The sequence below is a fragment of the Hyla sarda genome, chromosome 1 (assembly GCF_029499605.1).
Source record: "Hyla sarda isolate aHylSar1 chromosome 1, aHylSar1.hap1, whole genome shotgun sequence".
NCBI lineage: Eukaryota > Metazoa > Chordata > Amphibia > Anura > Hylidae > Hyla > Hyla sarda.
Window position 1 is genome coordinate 90,608,773 of NC_079189.1, and position 22,517 is coordinate 90,631,289.

Genomic DNA, 22,517 nt, shown 5'->3' on the forward strand with positions numbered 1-22,517 from the left:
TGTGTGGTCGGGAATACGCCCTAGGGTTGCTAGGAATATCATGACTCATCATAATACTAGGGGCGGACTGGGTCTCCCTCACTTAGAAGACTACCATGCTGCTTGCCTATAAGATCAAGCCAAGCATTGGTGGATAAACAATAAAGACAAACCTTGGGTGTCCCTAGAATCACAATGCTCTCCATCCATGTCCCTTAAATCTCGAATGTTAATGACTCTTAGAGGAGGTACTCCTCCTCCTTCCCACCTCTCTGTAATCACGGCTTCTGATGTAACTTAGGCTAGGGTGTTGAAACAAAATCTTCATAAAATTCCATGCCCCGTGTCCAACATATCAATAGACTATATACAATCCCAGATCCCCCACATTGATCTCGCTTCTTGGAAGTCCAAGGGCATTAACTTCGCAAAAGATCTGATCTGTCCAGCGGGTGATGTGCATTTTCCATCTCTTAGAGAAAAATTCTGCCTCCCACATGTAGAGTTATACAAAGGCCTCCAACTCCATAGCTTGCTTACTCCATCCTAATTTACAAAGCATAGCATCCCTAGAGATTACTTATCTTTTCTTGACAGCGCGCCCACTAGGAAGGGTGGTATCACGTTTTTTTACAATCTACTAAGTAATCGATCGGACATGACTAAACAGCATTACATGACAAAATGGGAGACAGACCTTCATAAGGAATTTTACTTGGATCAATGGAGGAAAGCTTTTAAGTATACACGTACATGTTTTCGAGCTACAAACCACCAGGAAGCGATTGGAAAAACCACATTTAGATGGTACTATACCCCATCTAGATTGCACTTAATAGACCCCTCATGCTCTAATCTCTGCTGGAGGGATTGTGGAGGCACGGGAACTTTACTACATCTGCTATGGACTTGCCCTGACCTACATACACTTTGGACGGTTGTTAACTTACTTATAAACCGGCTGACAAGATCCCAGACGCCCTTACAACCTGAGACCGCACTGTTACTCATTGACTTGGACTTGTTCCCCCCACGGATCAGGACCCCCGTTGCACATATTCTCATGTCTACAAAATTACTTATAACCAGGTGCTGGAGATCAAATACAATTCCTACTCTCTCTGAAGTAGTTCATCTGGTTAACCTTTCCTGTGGATACGAGAGAGCCTTTTCCCTGTCACAGAATGCTCACAACGCTTTCCTATCTAACTGGGACTTGTGGATCTCTAGAACTCACTGCCCTTCTCGATGAGATGCACCATCTACACAGGGAGGACGTTTGTAAACCTACTGGAATAGATTATTATAAGTGTCCCCTGTCCTTACTTTCCTTTTTTCTCTTTGAATGTTTCTACCCGTCTGTTTCATACGTTACTTTTAGGTCTAGTGGACCCTATACCAATTGATGTTTTTGACTAATAAAGAATGCTGTTTTTATGCTAGAGCCATAGCCCAGTCATATCGGTGGTCCAACACTTACATGGCTACTGAAGTCTCTGGCATCCCTATATCCGTATTCCATCTCATCTTATTACATGCTTGATAATATGTCATGACGGATATCTGTATATGCACTTGCTTGTGAACAGGCCGTTTTACGACTTGTTTATGTTATTCAAATTGCCTTTATCTGACATGTTCTTGTAAGGCCCCTATCTGGCCAAATGCTGTACTTTTCTTGTTTATTACAAAATAAAAAATTTACAGAATAAAAAAAAAAAAAGAATCACGCTTGGCACAACTTTGAGGCCTCCCCCACTTTTACAAATATGTTGCAGCAGAGGTTTTACAATTATGATGAATATTCCAAAGCTCAAATTATTTTCATATATATATATATATATATATAGAGAGAGAGAGAGAGAGAGAGAGAGAGAGAGAGAGAGAGAGAGTGAACGATGTGGAAAATAGGCGATCCTGGGTGTGGCGCTCACCCGTGCAGCAGGAATGAATATCGAAATCCGATGGTAAAAGTAAGTGGAGTTTATTCAGGATATAAAACGGGACTACGCGTTACGAAGGGAATAAACTCCACTTACTTTTACCATCGGATTTCGATATTCATTCCTGCCGCACGGGTGAGCGCCACACCCAGGATCACCTATTTTCCACATCGTTTACTCTACACAGACCGTCCTGCCATACGGGAGGATCCAGGCCGCAAACCACGACCACTGACCCATACCAGTTGGGCTCCTGAAGCAGCTGTAGATTTTATGCTCTAAGCATAACACTACCAGGTGAGCACACTTCTTCTTTGTGATTACCTTGCCTTGTTGGTTGGGAGTAACGGCACATAGACGGGCGCATTGTCCTTTTTTGTTTTACATATTCCATATATATATATATATATATATATATATATATTATGAATTTCTGCTTATGTGCACAAATCATTTTTTTCTCAATAGACTTATTATGAATAGAATAAAAAGTCCAGAGTCTTACCAGAAAAATGGTAGCACATTACAAAAAGTCTCTGCTTGGTTGGACAGATATTACACGTTGTTGTGGTTTTATTAAGACCCTTTATTAAGACCCTTTACATATTTTATTCAGTTGATATTATATAATCATGGGTCATCTTTGTTAATAGCCCTTTAGCTGTTACTGTTCATGATTCCAATAGTTTTTGCAGCTTGTTTTATCGAGGACACCAGGACAAATGCAATGTTACCATCAGTAGGTTATGTGCCTAGTACACAAATAGTTCTATTCACATTAGATAACATGTACACCACAAAGAGAGATCATAATAAATGATGAATTTGGTTTCCAAATACCTGTCATCTCCATTACTGATGCATTCAGGAAGAGCCAAACTACAGCCGAATAGCATGATGTGTTGATAGCAGCTGAGACGACTGAGATAGCTGAAGAACTTCAGAAACATCTCCATATCTATGCTCTTGACAAAGGAATACATAGACTTCGGTATAGTGTGGTTGTATGGCAGCAGTTGGCATTGGCTGTAAGTTATGTTAACACAGGCATCTGTAATATAAAGACAATTATTATATTAACTAAGAAAAAAATATACATTGAAAGTAAAAAAAAGTATATACAGTAACACTGTAAATAACTAAAAACCAATACTGCACTTGGTTTAAGGAGGTCATGGTATTAAGTATCGCTTTAATATCAGTTATAAAACAACCAAAGAACACGTAGGTGCACTCACCACAAAGCAGAGACTATAGGGTTTTGAAGTCCGGTGACGGGGTGCCGGGTCACGGCATGGGCGCTGGTGAAGTGTGACGCTCGGAGCCATTGCCTCCAAGTGCACCTACGTGTTCTTTGGCTGTTTTATATTGATGCTTTATATCTGTGTACGTGCACCCCGCAGGAGACTTTGATTGGAGGTCACTGAGGACCTTACTGCACACAGCGTTAGGTGAGATAGCCCCTTGAGTGCTCTCCCAATTTCCTTGCTTTGTTGTTTAATATCAGTTATGTTCACTAAAGTGTCAGGTAAACAGACCATCTAGTTAATGCTAATGTGAACAAGTTCTAATTACCTCTTTTTTGTACTATGACCTTCAGGCTTCAGATACTATTGAAAAATAATATGCAATCTTGGCATGGAGACAAAGCTGGGCCTAACCAGACCCGATAAACTGGGACTGTGATGAATGACACAGTGTGAAAGTTTCCATCTGCAACTGGAGCTGCTCAGTCAGTTCAAGTAATAGAAGAAATGTGGAGTTAATAAAATACCGTAATAATAATCTATTGTATTAAAAAGCAAGTAAAGTAAATGGTACAAAAACATTTTTGTGAAGAAAAAAATTTGCCCCATTGCCCTATACCAAATCACCTAAATCATGTTGTAACAAACACACCATCCCAGGATATGATGTAGTGTGACTAAAAGGGTTCTGTGCCACACAAAAGGTTAGTACATACAATGAGGATGCTGGAACTAGAGGAGAATATATGTAAATTGTAAGCAACTGGCTCAGTGATAGAAAGCAGAGGATAGGGTGACCGTTAAAGGGGTGCTCCGCTGTTCAGCGTTTGGAATAAACTGTTCCAAACGTTGGAGCCGGCGCCGGGAGCTCGTGATGTAATAGCCCCACCCCCTCATTATTTCACACCCCGCCCCTCAATGCAAGACTATGGGAGGGGGCGTGACAGTCATCACGCCCTCACCCATAGACTTGCATTGAGGGGGCGAGGCGTGATGTCATGATGGGGCGGGGCTATGACATCACAAGCTCCTGGCGCCGGCTCCAGCATTCGGAACATTTTTTTCCAAACGCTGAATAGTGGAGTACCCCTTTAACCCCTTGGGGACGGAGGGTTTTTCCGTTTTCGCACTTTCGTTTTTTCCTCCTTCCTTTTTAAAAATCATAACCCTTTCAATTTTGCACCTAAAAATCCATTTAATTATTGTTGCGCCACCAATTCTACTTTGTGATGAGATCGGTCATTTTACCCCAAAATCTACGGCGAAACGGAAAAAAAAATTGCGCGACAAAATTGAAGAAAATACACCATTTCGTAAATTTTGGGGGCTTCCGTTTCTACGCAGTGTATTTTTCGGTAAAAATGACACCTTATCTTTATTCTGTAGGTCTTTAAAATTTAAATGATACCCTACTTATGTAGGTTTGATTTTGTTGTACTTCTGGAAAAAATCATAACTACATGCAGGAAAATTTATACGTTTAAAATTGTCATCTTCTGACCCCTATAACTTTTTTATTTTTCCGCGTATGGGGTGGTATGAGGGCTATTTTTTTGCACCGTTATCTGAAGTTTTTAGCGGTACCATTTTTGTATTGATCAGACTTTTTGATCGCTTTTTATTCTTTTTTTCATGTATTAAAAAGTGACCAAAAACACGCTATTTTGGACTTTGGAATTTTTTTGCGTGTACGCCATTGACCGTGAAGTTTAATTAATTATATATTTTTATAATTCGGACATTTCCAGATGCGGCGATATCACATATGTTTAATTTTCTAAATGGGAAATGGGGGTGATTCAAACTTTTATTAGGGAAGGGGTTAAATGATCTTTATTAACTTTTTTTTCCACTTTTTTTTGCAGTGTTATAGCTTCCATAGGGACCTATAACACTGCACACACTGATCTTCTACATTGATCAATGGTTTCTCATAGGAAACCAGCGATCAATGATTCTGCCGCTTGACTGCTCATGCCTGGATCTCAGGCACTGAGCAGTCATTCGGCAATTGGAGAGCGAGGATGAAGGTAGGGGACCCTCCTGCTGTCCTACAGCTGTTTGGGATGCCGTGATTTCACCGTGGCAATCCCGAAAAGCCCCCTGAGCCAACCGGCATTAGTTTACTTTCACTTTAAACGTGGTGTTCAACTTTGAATGCCGCGTCTAAAGGGTTAATAGCACACGGCACTGTGATCAGTGCTATTAGCCACGGGTCCCGATTGTTGTTAGAGGCCGGGCCCGACGGCGTGGCCCTGCGTTATAGAAAGCGAGTGGGTGTACCTGTACACCCTCCGTCCCCAACAGGTTAATGACCTTGTAGAGGGATTACAGAGTAGAATTTCAATATCTGCAGATGATACTATGCTCTGTAAGGTAATAAACATAGAAGAGGAGAATATAACCTATATGGGCATCTGGGTAAGCTGGAGGCTTGGACAAGAAAATTTGCAAATTAAATTTTATGTGGATAAATGTAAGGTTATGCACATGGGCCAAGGCAACAAGATGTATAACTGGGTTAAATATGAAATACTGCTGAAAGGAACTTGGGATATTGGTGACAGTAAACTCAACTTTAGCGACCAGTGCCAGGCAGCGGCTGCCAAGGATAATAAAGTCTTGGGATGCTTTAAAAAACTAGATAGAGGCTAATGCCCGGAACATAGTTTTGCCTATGTATAAATCACCAGTAAGACCACACTTAGGATATTGTGCTCAACTTTGGGCAACAGCATATAAGAACGACATGGCTGAACTGGAGCAGGTACAGAGGAGGACAACCAAGGTAATTAATGGTAAGGGTGGACTGCAATACCAAGACAGGTTAACACACTTGAAATTATTTAGTTTGGAGAAAAGACATCTTAAGAGCAATTTGATTACAATGTAATAAATACATGAATGGACAGTACAGAGATCCTTCTAGTGATTTTTTTTTATACCTTGGCCGGTAACCATGACAAGGGGAGATCCACGTCTAGAGGAAAGAAGGTTTCACATTCATTACAGAAAGATTCTTTACTGTAAGAGCAGTGAGATTATAGAACTCACTGCCGGATGTTTTACAGTTGACTCACTGAATAAATTCAAGAGGGGCCTGAACTCCTTTAATTTCCTTGATGAATTTGTCTTTTTTCAACCTCATCAACTTTAACTATAATCTTGGCAGTTTATGTATGAAAAGAAACCTTTCAAATGGCTCATGAACATAAAAATGATTTCAATTATACTAAGAATTGTCACAGGGCTCGCTGAAATTTCAGGATTTTTTTTTATTAAAGACATGTGTCTAATATGCACCATAAGACATTTATAGAGATCAATTTATAAAATGAAAAGAGGCATTGTGAATATTGTGTCATGGATTACAGTAGGATGATTATGAACTGTGTGTGCCTCAATAGTTTTACATAGCGCTCTACCCAATATGTCTTGTCAGATTTAATTTAGATCACATCTTAAAGTGTCTAGTATACTGGATCTGATAACTACCGAGTAGTCATCTGACAGGCTACAGAAGGCAGCTACTTGGAGAATAGTGCTTATAACTCAATTCAACATCAAGCCAATATATCTCCTACTATTATCTCCAGGGATACATTTACCTTTAGGCCTGAAAAGTGTTTTATTAAGATAGAAATTCCCAGCTATTTTATTAACTTTTTATTTGTATTAGAAAAGGACACAATAGGACATCATTTGTGGATGCAAGAGGAGTGGGGTAGTACTAGTTACCACTCTATAGAAATGGACAGAAAGACCTGACTATACCTGCCACATCTGCTATTTACAGCTGGCAAGACCATGAATCCCATGGAGTTTGCTACATAGAAATGTTTGGGAGAAGAAGTTACAAATAAGAAACTTACAATATTTAATTAGTATTGATATATACAAGAAAGATATAGTGGAGCTGGAGAGGGTTCAAAGACGGGCAACCCAGTGTAATACGGGGAATCGGAGGACTACAGTACCCAGAAAGATTATCAGAATTAGGGTTATTTCATTTAGAAAAAAGCAGACTTAGGGGCGACCTAATTACTATGTATAAATATATCAGGGGGCAGTACAGAGATCTCTCCCATGATCTATTTATACCCAGGACTGTATCTATAACAAGGGGGCATCCTCTACATTTAGAGGAAAGAAGGTTTCTACACTAGCACAGACGGGGGTTCTTTACTGTAAGAGCAGTGAGACTGTGGAACTCTCTCCCGGAGGAGGTGGTCATGGTGAACTCAGTAAGAGAGTTCAAAAGGGGCCAGGATGCATTTCTGGAGAATAATAACATTACACGTTATAGATGCTAGATTTATAGGGACAGAACATTGATCCAGGGATTTATTCTGATATTTGGAGTCAGGAGGGTATTTTTACCTCCAGTATGAGGTTTTTTTTGCCTTCCTTTGGATCAATTCAGCAGGGACTCAATAGGGATATAGGTTGAACTTGATGGACTTTGGTCTTTTTTCAACCTTATAAACTATGTAACTATGATTATATGGATATCCAATTTTACCATATCATAGTAACATGTCTGTATAATGCCTAAACTTAATGTCTAAAGAATGTAAGACAAATGTTATCCTGTGGATATTTCCATACATTTGTGTGCTATGGTATACAGTATTTTTATAGAGGTGGTTATATGCAGTACATGTTCTATGCTCAGTCAGAGGTGGCAGCAGAGAGAACTGTGGTCAGACTGAAAAGAACTTCACAACATCCTCTGGAGCATACAACAGCTGATAAGTACTGGAAGGATTAAGATTTTTAAATAAAAGTAAATTACAAATCTGTTTAACTTTCTGGCACCAGTTGATTTGAAAACATTTGCTATCTACTGGAGTACCCATTTAAGGAACCACTTCTGGTACTAGCTTTACAAGTTACTGGTAAATGCTTATTTGGAGACATGCATTAAGATGTATCATATTTCATCAGCATTTAATCAGTATTGCATCCCCTAGGAACATGGGTGCAGTACTGATGACATTGCTGGTGCAATACAGATGATGTATGGACAACATTTTTAAAACTTTTCATAGATTTTAATAAGCACATGGTGCAAGTTAATTTTTTTTTACATATTGGTATGTATTTTAAAGAGTACCTGTTATCAAACCATATTTTCTAAACTAACTCAGATTATATTCCCTAACAACTGCAAACACCCCTTCTGCCCTTAAATTTTTTTTCCAATCTTTAAAAAGCTCTGTATCATACCTTTCCCCTTGTTCACATTGTGTGAGCTCCCGGCAGGAGAAAGTGGGTGTTCCCCAGCAGGCACAATGTCACAGAAGCCTGGGAGAGCTGTGCCTCGCCATGCCCCACACGCACTTCCTGAGTTTGGTCTCCTGCCAGGCCGGGAGGAGACCAAACTAACTGCTTGGCTTGCGCAGGGAACAGAACAGAGCCACTTAGTGGCCGTTTTTTTAATTACATAAAATACATATAAAGGTGCAGAATTTTAACAGCAAGTAAATAGAAAAGTTCTTATAATTACACAAGGAACAATATATGAAAAGTTTAGTTTGGTTACAGGTACTCTTTAAAAATGAAAAAATGCAGATCAGCTCACCACTGTCACGATGCCGGCTAGCAGGTAGTGGATCCTCTGTGCCAGAGAGGGATTGGCGAGGACCGCGCTAGTGGACCGGTTCTAAGTCACTACTGGTTTTCACCAGAGCCCGCCGCAAAGCGGGATGGTCTTGCTGCGGCGGTAGTGACCAGGTCGTATCCACTAGCAACGGCTCACCTCTCTGGCTGCTGATGATAGGCGAGGTACAAGGGAGTAGACAGAAGCAAGGTCGGACGTAGCAGAAGGTCGGGGGCAGGCGGCAAGGTTCGTAGTCAGGGTGGATAGCAGAAGTACTGGTACACAGGCTTTAGACACACAAAACGCTTACACTAGGCACAAGGGCAACAAGATCCGGCAAGGGAGTGCATGGGAGGAGGTCAGATATAGTCAGGGACCAGGTGGAAGCCAATTAAGCTAATTGGGCCAGGCACCAATCATTGGTGCACTGGCCCTTTAAGTCTCAGGGAGCTGGCGCGCGCGCGCCCTAGAGAGCGGAGCCGCGCGCGCCAGCACATGACAGCAGGGGACGGGAACGGGTAAGTGACCTGGGATGCGATTCGCGAGCGGGCGCGTCCCGCTGTGCGAATCGCATCCCCAACGGCCATGACAGTGCAGCGCTCCCGGTCAGCGGGACTGACCGGGGAGCTGTAGGGAGAAAGACGCCGTGAGCGCTCCGGGGAGGAGCGGGGACCCGGAGCGCTAGGCGTAACAACCACATCAGTATAAATACACATCAAGCCCATGGCATGTTTGAGGGATGGAAGCTCGGAGAACGATGGGCCATATCCCATGTGGACATAAACCATAGAGAAAAAAGTGCAGGTCCGGCTCCCAAAAAAAGTGGATAAGAACTTTAAACTTTAATAAATGTCCGTATTAAAACAGAAAGGCAGCAACATGTCTCTGTAAAAAGTGAAAAATATTTGCCCTGGCCCCATAATTAAGGGCTAATGTGTCAGCCCAAAACACTTCAGCGTTTTTTCACTTTTTACATGTTGCTGCCTTTTTGTTTTTAATATGGACATTTATCAAAGTTTAAAGTTTTTATCCACTTTTTTGGGAGCCGGACCTGCACTTTTTTCTCTATGGTTTACTCTTTAAATAGCCTTGTATAAAAACAAAAACAAAAGAGAAGTAACAAATATAAAAAATATAAAGGATTGCATTTTATTTATTTTTCCTCTTTCCGACATTGTCTCTTTTTATAGCTGCCTTCATGTCCCTGTATTACAAGTGGCAGATGATGCCATATTACTCTGCTTTTCTTTTGCTAACCGATTTTGGATTATTGGCTGCCCAGCATGTGATACACGACAGGGGGCATTAAAGACAGTGTCAGGGGGAGCAGGGAGCAGCAGAGATTAGAGGCGTGTAAGATGTGACATACAGTCCTACAGGGAGAAAGAATAGAGAGATAACATGATATTCAGCATATGTAACCACATCTAAGCAGGAGATGAACACTCAAAAGTTTAGTCATGTGAATGCATGTGAGACTGACTTGAAGTGTCCCTGTCATGTACCAAAACTTTTGATATGTCACACAGGCATTAGAAAGTATAGTCCCGAGTACAGAGATTATAAAAAGTGGACAGTGTTCAGCAATTGTAACAGATCAAGTCTGACATAAGGTAAATTGTCAGGGACCGACCGGGGGACAGGGAGAGTGAGCCCTAAACTGACCCTAAAACATCTCTCCCTGTCTACTTGCCCTAAAAGGTGGATCGACAACTGGGCGCCAGTCCCTCCCTGAGCTAAAGTACAGGGGCCTAATAAAAACACATACTAATAAAGTCAGTCATAAACCAGAAACATACAGGAACATAGAACTCCATAGTATAAAAGTTTAGAAGGCACAGATCAGGGAGCATCACAGGGAACACTATATCAGCGGACATGAACAGAGGACTCAGTGGTCGAGAACAGAGGACACTAAACATAATCGGTCAAAAACAGAACTCCAAAGATCTGAATAAAGAACTAATAAACATATTGTCCCTTATATACTAAGAGTGGAGTGTAGGTTTCTTTGTGGGTTTTAATTCCCTACAATTTATTTTCCACGGTATTTACTAAGCTTTCCCTAAATTTTCCACTTTCCTACACTTTGCTTTTTTTTACACATGCTCTGACCTGTCAGGTTTTCCTCAGCTCAAATCCACCACATTTTATGTGGAAGCCTTAGTAAATATGTCGGGTTTTTGTGAAAATGTCAGGAACACGCCCCTTTTCGGAGACCACACCCCTTTTCCCGGGGTCACGACCTTTTTTTTTTTTTTAGCAAAATGGAGAGTTAGTCGGGGTTTTTTCAACTCTGGCGCAAAATCTGGCGCAGACAGAATTTCTGGCGCAATGCGACAGAATCTGTCGCACAACTCAACAAAACATGTGGGGTTTGCAATAGTAAATGAGGGCCATAGAGTTCAAAACTCCGCCGAACGGAGGTGAGTACAGAACTAAATGGGGTGAGAGGGGGGGGGGATTGGATGATGTCGAAGGCCGCAGTGGTCTTCAACCTGCCAACCTCCAGAGGTTTCAAAACTACAACTCCGATGGCTGCCCGTGCTTGCTGGGAGTTGTAGTTTTGAAACATCTGGAGGTCCGCAGGTTGAAAAGACCACTGAGGGCAGAGAGTTCACTCGAGTATAAGCCGAGGGGGGTGTTTTCAGCACGAAAAATTATGCTGAAAAACTCGGCTTATACTCGAGTATATATGGAATGTGGTATCACCGCGTGCGTAAATGCCCGAACTATAAAAATATATAATTAATTAAACCACACGGTCAATGGCGTACGCGCAAAAAAATTCCGAAGTCAAAAAAAGCTTATTTTTGGTCACTTTTTATACCATTAAAAAATGAATAAAAAGTGATCAAAAAGTCCCATCAAAACAAAAATCAAACCGATAAAAACTTCTGTTAATACACGCCTGTGATCAGGATGAGAGATCAGTGTGTGCAGTGTTATAGGTCCCTATGGGACCTATAACACTGCAAAAAATAAGTAAAAAAAAGTGTTAATAAAGATCATTTAACCCCTTCCCTAATAAAAGTTTGAATCACCCCCCTTTTCCCATAAAAAAATAAAACAGTGTAAATAAAAATAAACATATGTGGTATCGCCACGTGCGTAAATTTCCGAACTATAAAAATATATAATTAAACTGCACGGTCAATGGCGTACGCGCAAAAAATTCCAAAGTCCAAAAAAGCGTATTTTGGTCACTTTTTACACCATTAAAAAATGAATAAAAAGTGATCAAAACGTTTTCCACAGGAGTACCCCTTTAAAAGCTCAAATAAAGAGTGTTCCACCAAGAACTCCCAGCAGCATGTCCAGCATGTTAGCAAGTAATGTAAGGAATGTAATGTAATGAAGTCAATTACCAGCCCAGAGGCTAGACTGGGCTGACATTAAATAGACACACCCTATTAGCTATTGGCTGAAAAAGTCAGAGACATTAACTATTCCCTGATTAGGGAACATAAAAATGTTCACACACAAGCAAATCCAAATGGCTGTGTGAACACAGACATACATGACATAAATAAAGAGAAATGCATCAGTGTTTTGAGGTAAGTATAATAAGCAAAAAATTGATCAAATATTAGTACATCTCCGTAAGGCTGGGTTCACATATATCAATTGTCTGACATAGTTTCCCTCCGGCGTGCACCAGAGGAAAACTGATGCTAAATCTGATCCCATTCATTTGATGGTTGAATACGCCGGACAGCACCGGACAGGGGAACGCAGCTTACTGCGTTCCCCTGTCCTGTGCAAGATACAATGGACGCCGGATTCCATACAACTGATGAACATTGTCATCAGTTGTGGCATCAGTTGCGTAGAGATTTAGGTTGAGTTTGATGCCAAACATATGTGAACCCAGCCTAAGCTTTCCAGAAGCAATGCATTCATGAAGAGTGCCACAACAATATTAATAGATAGTATGGAGGCACCCAATATTACCACCAACCAAAATGCAAGTGCAGCAGTCGTTTCGGTGTTCCCCCAACTCATTCTCCAACATGTTTTGCCAAGTTTTTTCTAGAAATATATTAATCCATAACTCCAAAGAAAGTAACAGCATCTTTAGGCAGTGTAATGAATAATGATAATGCTCCCCTGCAGTGTACGATGGAGGAATAAAGAGTCTTTTTCTATTATTACTGTGTAAAGATGCTGTTACTTTCTTTGGGGTTTCTTCAGGACAAGCTAATGCTCGACCGATCCAAACATTTATGTATGTGGAGGGATTGCTATTGATGGCCAACATCTATCACGTGTGTGCATACCTTTACAGTGTCATTTCAGCTGCATGCAGCACAGTAGGTGAATAATCTTATTACTGGTGAAAAATATATTTCTATCAAAGAAGCCAAACTGTCCAAAATCCTACTAATGTCAATATTTTGCCAGTATTCTCTTACTTTTGCCCATACTTATATGAGGAAAATTTTATTGTACCATTCATTGGAAAATTTCACACAGTCCCTGAACATGCTGCTTTTATAAACAGAAGTATTGCTTCAGGGCTACATTGTATCATATCACAAGCTGAATATCACAGCTCTTGAGAAAAAGCATAAAACACAAATGTACCGTATATACTCGAGTATAAGCCGACCCGAGTATAAGCCGAGACCCCTAATTTCAACCCAAAATCCCAGGAAAAGTTATTGACTCGAGTATAAGCCTAGGGTGGGAAATACCTCATCCCCCCCCTGTCATCATCCAGACCCGTCATTAACATCCTCATCATCATCCCCTTGTCATCATCCCACACATCCCCCCTTCATCATCCCCTTATCATCCCACACATCCCCCCTTCATCATCCCCTTATCATCCCACACATCCCCCCTTCATCATCCCCTTATCATCCCACACATCCCCCCTTCATCATCCCCTTATCATCCCGCACATCCCCCCTTCATCATCCCCTTATCATCCCACACATCCCCCCTTCATCATCCCCTTATCATCCCACACCCCCCCCCCCCTTCATCATCCCCACACCCCCCCCTTCATCATCCTCTTCTCATCATTCGCCCTCAGTGGTCTTCAACCTGCGGACCTCCAGAGGTTTCAAAACTACAACTCCCAGCAAGCCCGGGCAGCCATCGGCTGTCCGGGCTTGCTGGGAGTTGTAGTTTTGAAACCTCCGGAGGTCCGCAGGTTGAAGACCACTGCGGCCTTCAACATCATCCAGCCCCCCTCTCACCCCCTTTAGTTCTGAGTACTCACCTCCGCTCGGCGCTGGTCCGGTCCTGCAGGGCTGTCCGGAGAGGAGGTGGTCCGGTGGGGAGGTGGTCCGGGCTGCTATCTTCACCGGGGGCGCCTCTTCTCCGCGCTTCCGGCCCGGAATAGAGCCGTTGCCTTGACAATGACGCAGAATTACGTTGGCAATGAACGCACCTCTGCGTCGTTGTCACGGCAACGTGACTATTCTGAGGCCGGGCCCGAAGCGCTTAGAAGAGGCCTCCCCGGTGAAGATAGCAGCCCGGAACCAGTATCCCACCGGACCACCTCCTCACCGGACAGCCCTGCAGGACCGGACCAGCGCCGAGCGGAGGTGAGTACTCAGAACTAAAGGGGGTGAGAGGGGGCTGGATGATGTTGAAGGCCGCAGTGGTCTTCAACCTGCGGACCTCCGGAGGTTTCAAAACTACAACTCCCAGCAAGCCCGGACAGCCGATGGCTGCCCGGGCTTGCTGGGAGTTGTAGTTTTGAAACCTCTGGAGGTCCGCAGGTTGAAGACCACTGCGGGTGGGGGAGTTCACTCGAGTATAAGCCGAGGGGGGTGTTTTCAGCACGAAAAATCGTGCTGAAAAACTCGGCCTATACTCGAGTATATACGGTAACTCATTTTCTTTCCTTTTTCATGGTAAGTGTTTCTAATTTGCTCTTTTTTTCAGCATGGCGAATGTAAACTTTACAGGGAATATGTCCTGGTGTGCGGACATTCCATCCCTGGTACAGCACATGTAAATTTCCAGATTACCTTCATGTTTTCTATTTTGTGAGACAACACTTTTGTTCTACATATGTACAAAATAGTACAATACCAAGGACAGAAAAAATTATACATACAACATAAACTGAATGTATAAAATAGTGGCAGCATATATGCACTCCAATATAATACAACCTCTCTGTAACCATGCCAGTCACTTTTCAAAGCTATTCACATTGTTAAAGGGTACCTCTCATCAAATAAACTATTGATATATTTTAGATTAATGAATGTTGAATAACTTTCCAATAGCATGTTAATGAAAAATATGCTTCTTTCTATTGTATTTTTCCTGATCAGTCCTGTCAGAAAGCATTTCTGACTCATGCTGGAGTCCTAAACACTGAGAGCTGCCAGCCTGCTTTGTTCACACCAAACAGGCTGTGAACAAAGCAGGCTGGCAGCTCTGAGTGTTCTCCTTTGTGAACAAAGCAGACTGGCAGCTCGTAGTGTTTAGGACTCCAGCATGAGTCTGAAATACTTGCTGCCAGGACTGGTAGGGAGACCCCTAGTGGTCATTTCTTCAAAGTGGAAAATTAAATAGAAAGAAGCATATTTTTTTTAATAACATGCAATTGTGAAGTTATTCTGCATACATTAATCTATAATATATCAAAAGTTTTTTTGATGAGAGGTACCCTTTAAATTTTCTAGGACAAGTAATAAATTTAGACTTTAGAGAGCAATTTTTTGTAGAGCCTTGAAGCAATTTTAACATATTTTACTTGACAATTCTTTAAGTACGTGAAGTGACTTTATCTATTTTTTGTGTCCTGCTTCAGCAGTCAGTACTGTAGCAGTTGTAGGTTGCTTTCTGTCTTTCAAAATGGTTGATCGACCTTATCAAGGGCATCTACCAAGGTACAGAAGGGTAGTGTGTGTATTAGCAAAGTCAATGTTGAATGTTAATACACTAGTATACTAAAGGACAAATCCCAGTTCCTTAAAAAATTTTACAAAAAATAAAAAAAGTTGAGTAAATCTCAAGCAGATTTCTAGGGTCCTACCAATACTGGAATACTAAACACATAAAACACTTGGGGGGGGGGGTGACTAAGATTGGCATTTTAAATGCCGGTCTTTACTAAAGGCCTGGTGGCCATTGCATTAAAGGGTTTATCCAGAAAGTTTAACAGATTTGTAAATTACTTCTATTAAAAAAAATCTTAATCCTTTCAGTACTTATGAACTGCTGAAGTTGAGTTGTTCTTTTCTGTCTAAGTGCTCTCTGATGACACCTGTCTCAGGAACTGTCCAGAGTAGAAGCAAATCTCCATAGCAAACCTCTTCTACTCTGTGCAGTTCCCAAGACAAGCAGAGATGTCAGCAGAGAGCACTGTTGCCAGATAGAAAAAAACAACTGAACTTCAGCAGCTGATAATTATTAGAAGGATTAAGATTTTTTTATAGAAGTAATTTACAAATCTGTTTAACTTTCTGGAGCCAGTTGATATAAAAAAAGTTTTTTTTCCTTGAATACCACTTTAAGCAAATTCATTAAGATGCTTGGGACTCTTAATAAATCAGGCTTTGCTGCATCTGCCTCGCGTGCTGTAGTCTGAAATCCACACCAGCTCCTAGCTTACTGGTGTATATTGTAGTAAATTAGAAGTGAAGTTAGGCCATGCTCCCTTTTATATCAGACAACACTCACTTATATAAAACAGCAGCGATGTATAAGGTGTCACGATTCGGCTGGCAGGTGGTGGATCCTCTGTGCCAGAGAGGGATTGGCATGGACCGTGCTGGTGGACCGGTTCTAAGTTGCTACTGGTATTCACCAGAGCCCGCCGCAAAGCGGGATGGTCTTGCAGCGGCGGTAGCAACCAGGTCGTATCCACCAGCAACGGCTCAACCTCTCTGACTGCTGAAGATAGGCGCGGTACAAGGGAGTAGACAAGAGCAAGGTCGGACGTAGCAGAAGGTCGGGGCAGGCAGCAAGGATCGTAGTCAGGGGCAACGGCAGGAGGTCTGGAACACAGGCTAGGAACACACAAGGAAACGCTTTCACTGGCACATTGGCAACAAGATCCGGCGAGGGAGTGCAGGGGAAGTGAGGTATAAATAGGGAGTGCACAGGTGAACACACTAATTAAGCTAACTGCGCCAATCAGTGGCGCAGTGGCCCTTTAAATTGCAGAGACTCGGCGCGCGCGCCCTAGGGAGCAGGGCCGCGCGCGCCGGGACAAGACCGACGGAGAGCGAGTCAGGTACGGGAGCCGGGATGCGCATCGCGAGCGGGCGCCTCCCGCATCGCGAATCGCATCCCGGCTGGGAGAGGTATCGCAGCGCACCCGGTCAGCAGGTCTGACCGGGGCGCTGCAATTGCGAGGATGTTGCGAGCGCTCCGGGGAGGAGCGGGGACCCGGAGCGCTCGGCGTAACAGTACCCCCCCCCTTGGGTCTCCCCCTCTTCTTGGAGCCTGAGAACCTGAGGACAAGACTTTTGTCTAGGATGTTGTCCTCAGGTTCCCAGGATCTCTCTTCTGGACCACAGCCTTCCCAATCCACCAAGAAATTTTTTTTTCCTCTGACCGTCTTGGAGGCCAGAATCTCCTTCACGGAGAAGACGCCAGAAGAACCGGAAACAGGAGTGGGAGAAACAAGTTTGGGAGAGAAGCGGTTAATGATGAGTGGTTTAAGGAGAGAGACATGGAAGGCATTGGGAATACGGAGAGAAGGAGGAAGAAGGAGTTTGTAAGAGACAGGATTAATCTGGCACAAGACTTTGAAAGGACCAAGATAGCGTGGTCCCAGTTTGTAACTGGGGACACGAAAGCGGACATATTTAGCGGAGAGCCATACCTTGTCTCCGGGAGCAAAAATGGGGGGAGTTCTTCTTCTCTTATCGGCAAACCTTTTCATGCGGGATGAAGCCTGTAAAAGAGAATTTTGGGTCTCTTTCCATATGGTGGAAAGATCACGAGTCACTTCATCCACAGCGGGCAAACCAGAGGGCAAGGGAGTAGGGAGGGGGGGAAGAGGGTGACGGCCGTACACCACGAAAAATGGGGACTTAGCAGAAGATTCTGAGACTCTGAAGTTGTATGAGAATTCGGCCCATGGTAGAAGATCTGCCCAGTCATCCTGGCGGGAGGAAACAAAATGCCGTAAATAGTCACCCAGGACCTGGTTAATTCTTTCTACTTGCCCATTGGATTGGGGATGATAAGAAGAAGAGAAGTTTAATTTAATCTTGAGCTGTTTACAGAGGGCCCTCCAGAATTTAGACACGAATTGGACGCCTCTATCCGAGACGATCTGCGTGGGCAAACCGTGAAGACGAAAAATGTGTACAAAAAATTGTTTTGCCAACTGAGGCGCTGAAGGAAGACCAGGAAGAGGAATAAAATGTGCCATCTTGGAAAATCGATCAACGGCCACCCAAACAACAGTATTGCCACGGGATGGGGGCAAGTCTGTAATAAAGTCCATACCAATCAGTGACCAAGGCTGTTCGGGGACAGGCAGAGGATGAAGGAGACCAGCAGGTTTCTGGCGAGGAGTCTTATCCCGGGCACAGACAGTACAGGCCCGCACAAAATCAACAACATCCGTCTCCAGAGTCGGCCACCAATAGAAATGAGAGATGAGTTGCAAGGATTTTTTGATGCCCGCATGGCCTGCGAGGTGGGAGGAGTGTCCCCATTTGAGAATCCCGAGACGTTGGCGTGGAGAAACGAAGGTCTTCCCTGGAGGAGTTTGCCTGATGGAGGCTGGAGAAGTGGAGATCAGACAGTCAGGAGGAATGAGGTGTTGCGGAGAGACCTCTACTTCTGAGGCATCCGAGGAACGAGAGAGGGCATCGGCCCTAATGTTCTTGTCGGCAGGGCGAAAGTGAATTTCAAAGTTAAAACGGGCAAAGAACAACGACCACCTGGCCTGGCGAGGGTTCAGCCGTTGGGCAGACTGGAGATAGGAGAGATTCTTGTGATCGGTGTATATGATAACAGGAAATTTTGATCCCTCCAGCAGATGCCTCCATTCCTCAAGCGCCAATTTAATGGCCAGTAATTCTCGATCCCCGATGGAGTAGTTTCTCTCCGCCGGAGAGAAGGTCCTAGAAAAAAAAACACAAGTAACAGCATGCCCGGAAGAATATTTTTGTAGAAGGACAGCTCCAGCTCCCACTGAGGAGGCATCTACCTCCAATAGGAAGGGTTTAGATGGGTCAGGTCTGGAGAGCACGGGAGCAGAAGAAAAGGCAGACTTGAGACGTTTAAATGCGTCTTCCGCTTGGGGAGACCAGGACTTGGGATTGGCATTTTTCTTGGTTAAAGCCACGATAGGAGCCACAATAGTGGAAAAGTGTGGAATAAATTGTCTGTAATAATTGGCGAACCCCAAAAAACGTTGGATAGCACGGAGTCCGGAGGGGCGTGGCCAATCTAAGACGGCAGAGAGTTTATCTGGGTCCATTTGTAATCCCTGGCCAGAGACCAAGTATCCTAGGAAAGGAAGAGATTGACATTCAAACAGACATTTCTCCATTTTGGCATAAAGTTGATTGTCTCGAAGTCTCTGAAGAACCATGCGGACATGCTGGCGGTGTTCTTCTAAGTTGGCAGAAAAAATCAGAATATCGTCCAGATAAACCACAACACAGGAATATAAGAGATCACGAAAAATTTCATTAACAAAGTCTTGGAAGACGGCAGGGGCGTTGCACAGGCCAAAGGGCATGACCAGATACTCAAAGTGTCCATCTCTGGTGTTAAATGCAGTCCTCCATTCGTCCCCCTCCCTGATGCGGATGAGATTATAAGCACCTCTTAAGTCCAGTTTGGTAAAGATGTGGGCACCTTGAAGGCGATCAAAGAGTTCAGAGATAAGAGGTAGGGGGTAGCGGTTCTTTACCGTGATTTTATTAAGTCCGTGGTAATCAATGCAAGGACGTAGGGAGCCATCTTTTTTGGACACAAAGAAAAATCCAGCTCCGGCAGGAGAGGAGGATTTGCGGATAAACCCCTTTTTTAAATTTTCCTGGATGTATTCAGACATAGCAAGAGTCTCTGGAGCAGACAGAGGATAAATTCTGCCCCGGGGTGGAGTAGTACCCGGGAGGAGGTCAATAAGACAGTCATAAGGCCTGTGAGGAGGTAAAGTCTCAGCTTGCTTTTTGCAAAACACGTCAGCATAGTCCATATAAGCCTTAGGGAGACCGGTTACAGGGGGAACCACAGGGTCACGGCAGGGAGTACTGGGAACCGGTTTAAGACAGTCCCTGAAACAAGAAGTACCCCAGCTCTTGATTTCTCCTGTGGACCAATCAAGGGTTGGGGAATGGCGTTGAAGCCATGGTAATCCAAGAAGAATTTCAGAAGTGCAGTTGGAGAGGACCAAAAACTAAATTTTTTCGTGATGAGGTCCGATGCACATTAGGAGAGGTTCCGTGCGGTAACGCACGGTACAGTCCAATCTTTCATTGTTAACACAATTGATGTAGAGGGGTCTGGCGAGACTGGTCACCGGGATGTTGAACCTGTTGATGAGAGATGAGAGAAATAAAATTTCCTGCAGATCCGGAATCCAAGAAGGCCATAGTAGAGAAGGAGAAGGTAGAGGAAGATATCCGCACAGGCACAGTAAGGCGTGGAGAAGCAGAGTTGACATCAAGAACTGTCTCGCCTTTGTGCGGAGTCAGCGTACGTCTTTCCAGGCGGGGAGGACGGATAGGACAATCCTTCAGGAAGTGTTCGGTACCGGCACAGTACAGGCACAGATTCTCCATGCGGCGTCGTGTCCTCTCTTGAGGTGTCAAGCGAGACCGGTCAACTTGCATAGCCTCCATGGCGGGAGGCACAGGAACAGATTGCAGAGGACCAGAGGAGAGAGGAGCCGGGGAGAAAAAACGCCTCGTGCGAACAAAGACCATATCCTGGCGGAGCTCCTGACGCCTTTCGGAAAAACGCATGTCAATGCGGGTGGCCAGATGAATAAGTTCATGCAGGTTAGCAGGAATTTCTCGTGCGGCCAGAACATCTTTAATGTTGCTGGATAGGCCTTTTTTAAAGGTCGCGCAGAGGGCCTCATTATTCCAGGATAATTCGGAGGCAAGAGTTGGATCCTCTGTGGTGGTGGATCCTCTGTGCCAGAGAGGGATTGGCGTGGACCGTGCTGGTGGACCGGTTCTAAGTTGCTACTGGTATTCACCAGAGCCCGCCGCAAAGCGGGATGGTCTTGCAGCGGCGGTAGCAACCAGGTCGTATCCACCAGCAACGGCTCAACCTCTCTGACTGCTGAAGATAGGCGCGGTACAAGGGAGTAGACAAGAGCAAGGTCGGACGTAGCAGAAGGTCGGGGCAGGCAGCAAGGATCGTAGTCAGGGGCAACGGCAGGAGGTCTGGAACACAGGCTAGGAACACACAAGGAAACGCTTTCACTGGCACAATGGCAACAAGATCCGGCGAGGGAGTGCAGGGGAAGTGAGGTATAAATAGGGAGTGCACAGGTGAACACACTAATTAAGCTAACTGCGCCAATCAGTGGCGCAGTGGCCCTTTAAATTGCAGAGACCCGGGGCGCGCGCGCCCTAGGGAGCGGGGCCGCGCACGCCGGGACAAGACCGACGGAGAGCGAGTCAGGTACGGGAGCCGGGATGCGCATCGCGAGCGGGCGCCTCCCGCATCGCGAATCGCATCCCGGCTGGGAGAGGTATCGCAGCGCACCCGGTCAGCAGGTCTGACCGGGGCGCTGCAATTGCGAGGATGTTGCGAGCGCTCCGGGGAGGAGCGGGGACCCGGAGCGCTCGGCGTAACATAAGGCTACATTCATACTACCATTGCGCCCCGTAAAGAACGGCCGTCAAACTCTCTTTTTTTAAAGGCCGTCATTTTAACGGGGGCACAATGGGCAACAATGGGACCCAAACGACCCCATAATAATCAGCACCTCTGTTTTTCAGTGAGAATAGCGGGAGAAAAAGACGGTGCAAGTAGAACTTTTTCTTCTGCTATTCTCCCCGGCTGTCCCGACGGGCGTCATACTACCTTGTCATAAAGGCAAAAAGTCATGTTATGCAAAAGAGGACATGTGCAAAAATGTGAGATTTCTTAACGCCTAAAAAAACAGGTGTAGAGGTTTGATAAATTCCCCCTTTGACTTCTAAGGTGCTGAAACATTTCATCAGACAGTCTTACAGTATGGAATGATGTAACTACAGACCAAAGTCCCTGCATCTTCTATAAAAAAAAATACTGTCAGTCTATGCTAATGCTTGGCAGGTTTTTTGGCCTCAAGAAATGCTTTGTAATGGATTGTGCAATTGTGGAAGGGAGACTTTGTTCATTGTTTTGCTACAGTGTAGTAAAAATCTGTAAGGCATCTGGCACAACCTATACGTATGAAGCAGATGTTTGGCATATTAGCTGAACTAGATATACATAGTTTTTTTTTAATTGCATTTAATGTAATTTATTGAAGATAAGAGCAAACCTATATGCCAGTTTTGCCCTTTGTGAACAGAACAGGCCTTTTATGTAGATTGGTGTAAGAAGAAATTTTCCAAGTTCGCCGACTACAAATTAACAATTCAAAAAGCCATTCAGGAGTCTCCCTTTAGATCATTTGTGTCCACAATGCAGCATAATTCTGGTAATATTTCCATTCTCTTCTCATCTTTATCCAAAATAATCTTTTTGATATTTTTTTGCTTTTGTGTAGTTCTGGCTTTTTGATCACTTTTTATTATATATATTTTTGGGATGTAATGTAACCAAAAATCAGCAATCTTGGCAATTGGAATTTTT

General features: G+C 43.8%; 1 protein-coding gene across 1 annotated transcript in view; it reads right to left on the minus strand.

Moving 5' to 3' along the window:
• The window catches only part of CORIN (corin, serine peptidase), a 300,775-nt gene that overhangs the window by 120,794 nt on the left and 157,464 nt on the right, over window positions 1-22,517 (minus strand). The window contains exon 4 of the mRNA XM_056557481.1: window positions 2,763-2,973. Coding sequence (XP_056413456.1) covers window positions 2,763-2,973 — 211 coding nt within the window. The remainder of the gene's footprint in view (window positions 1-2,762; window positions 2,974-22,517) is intronic.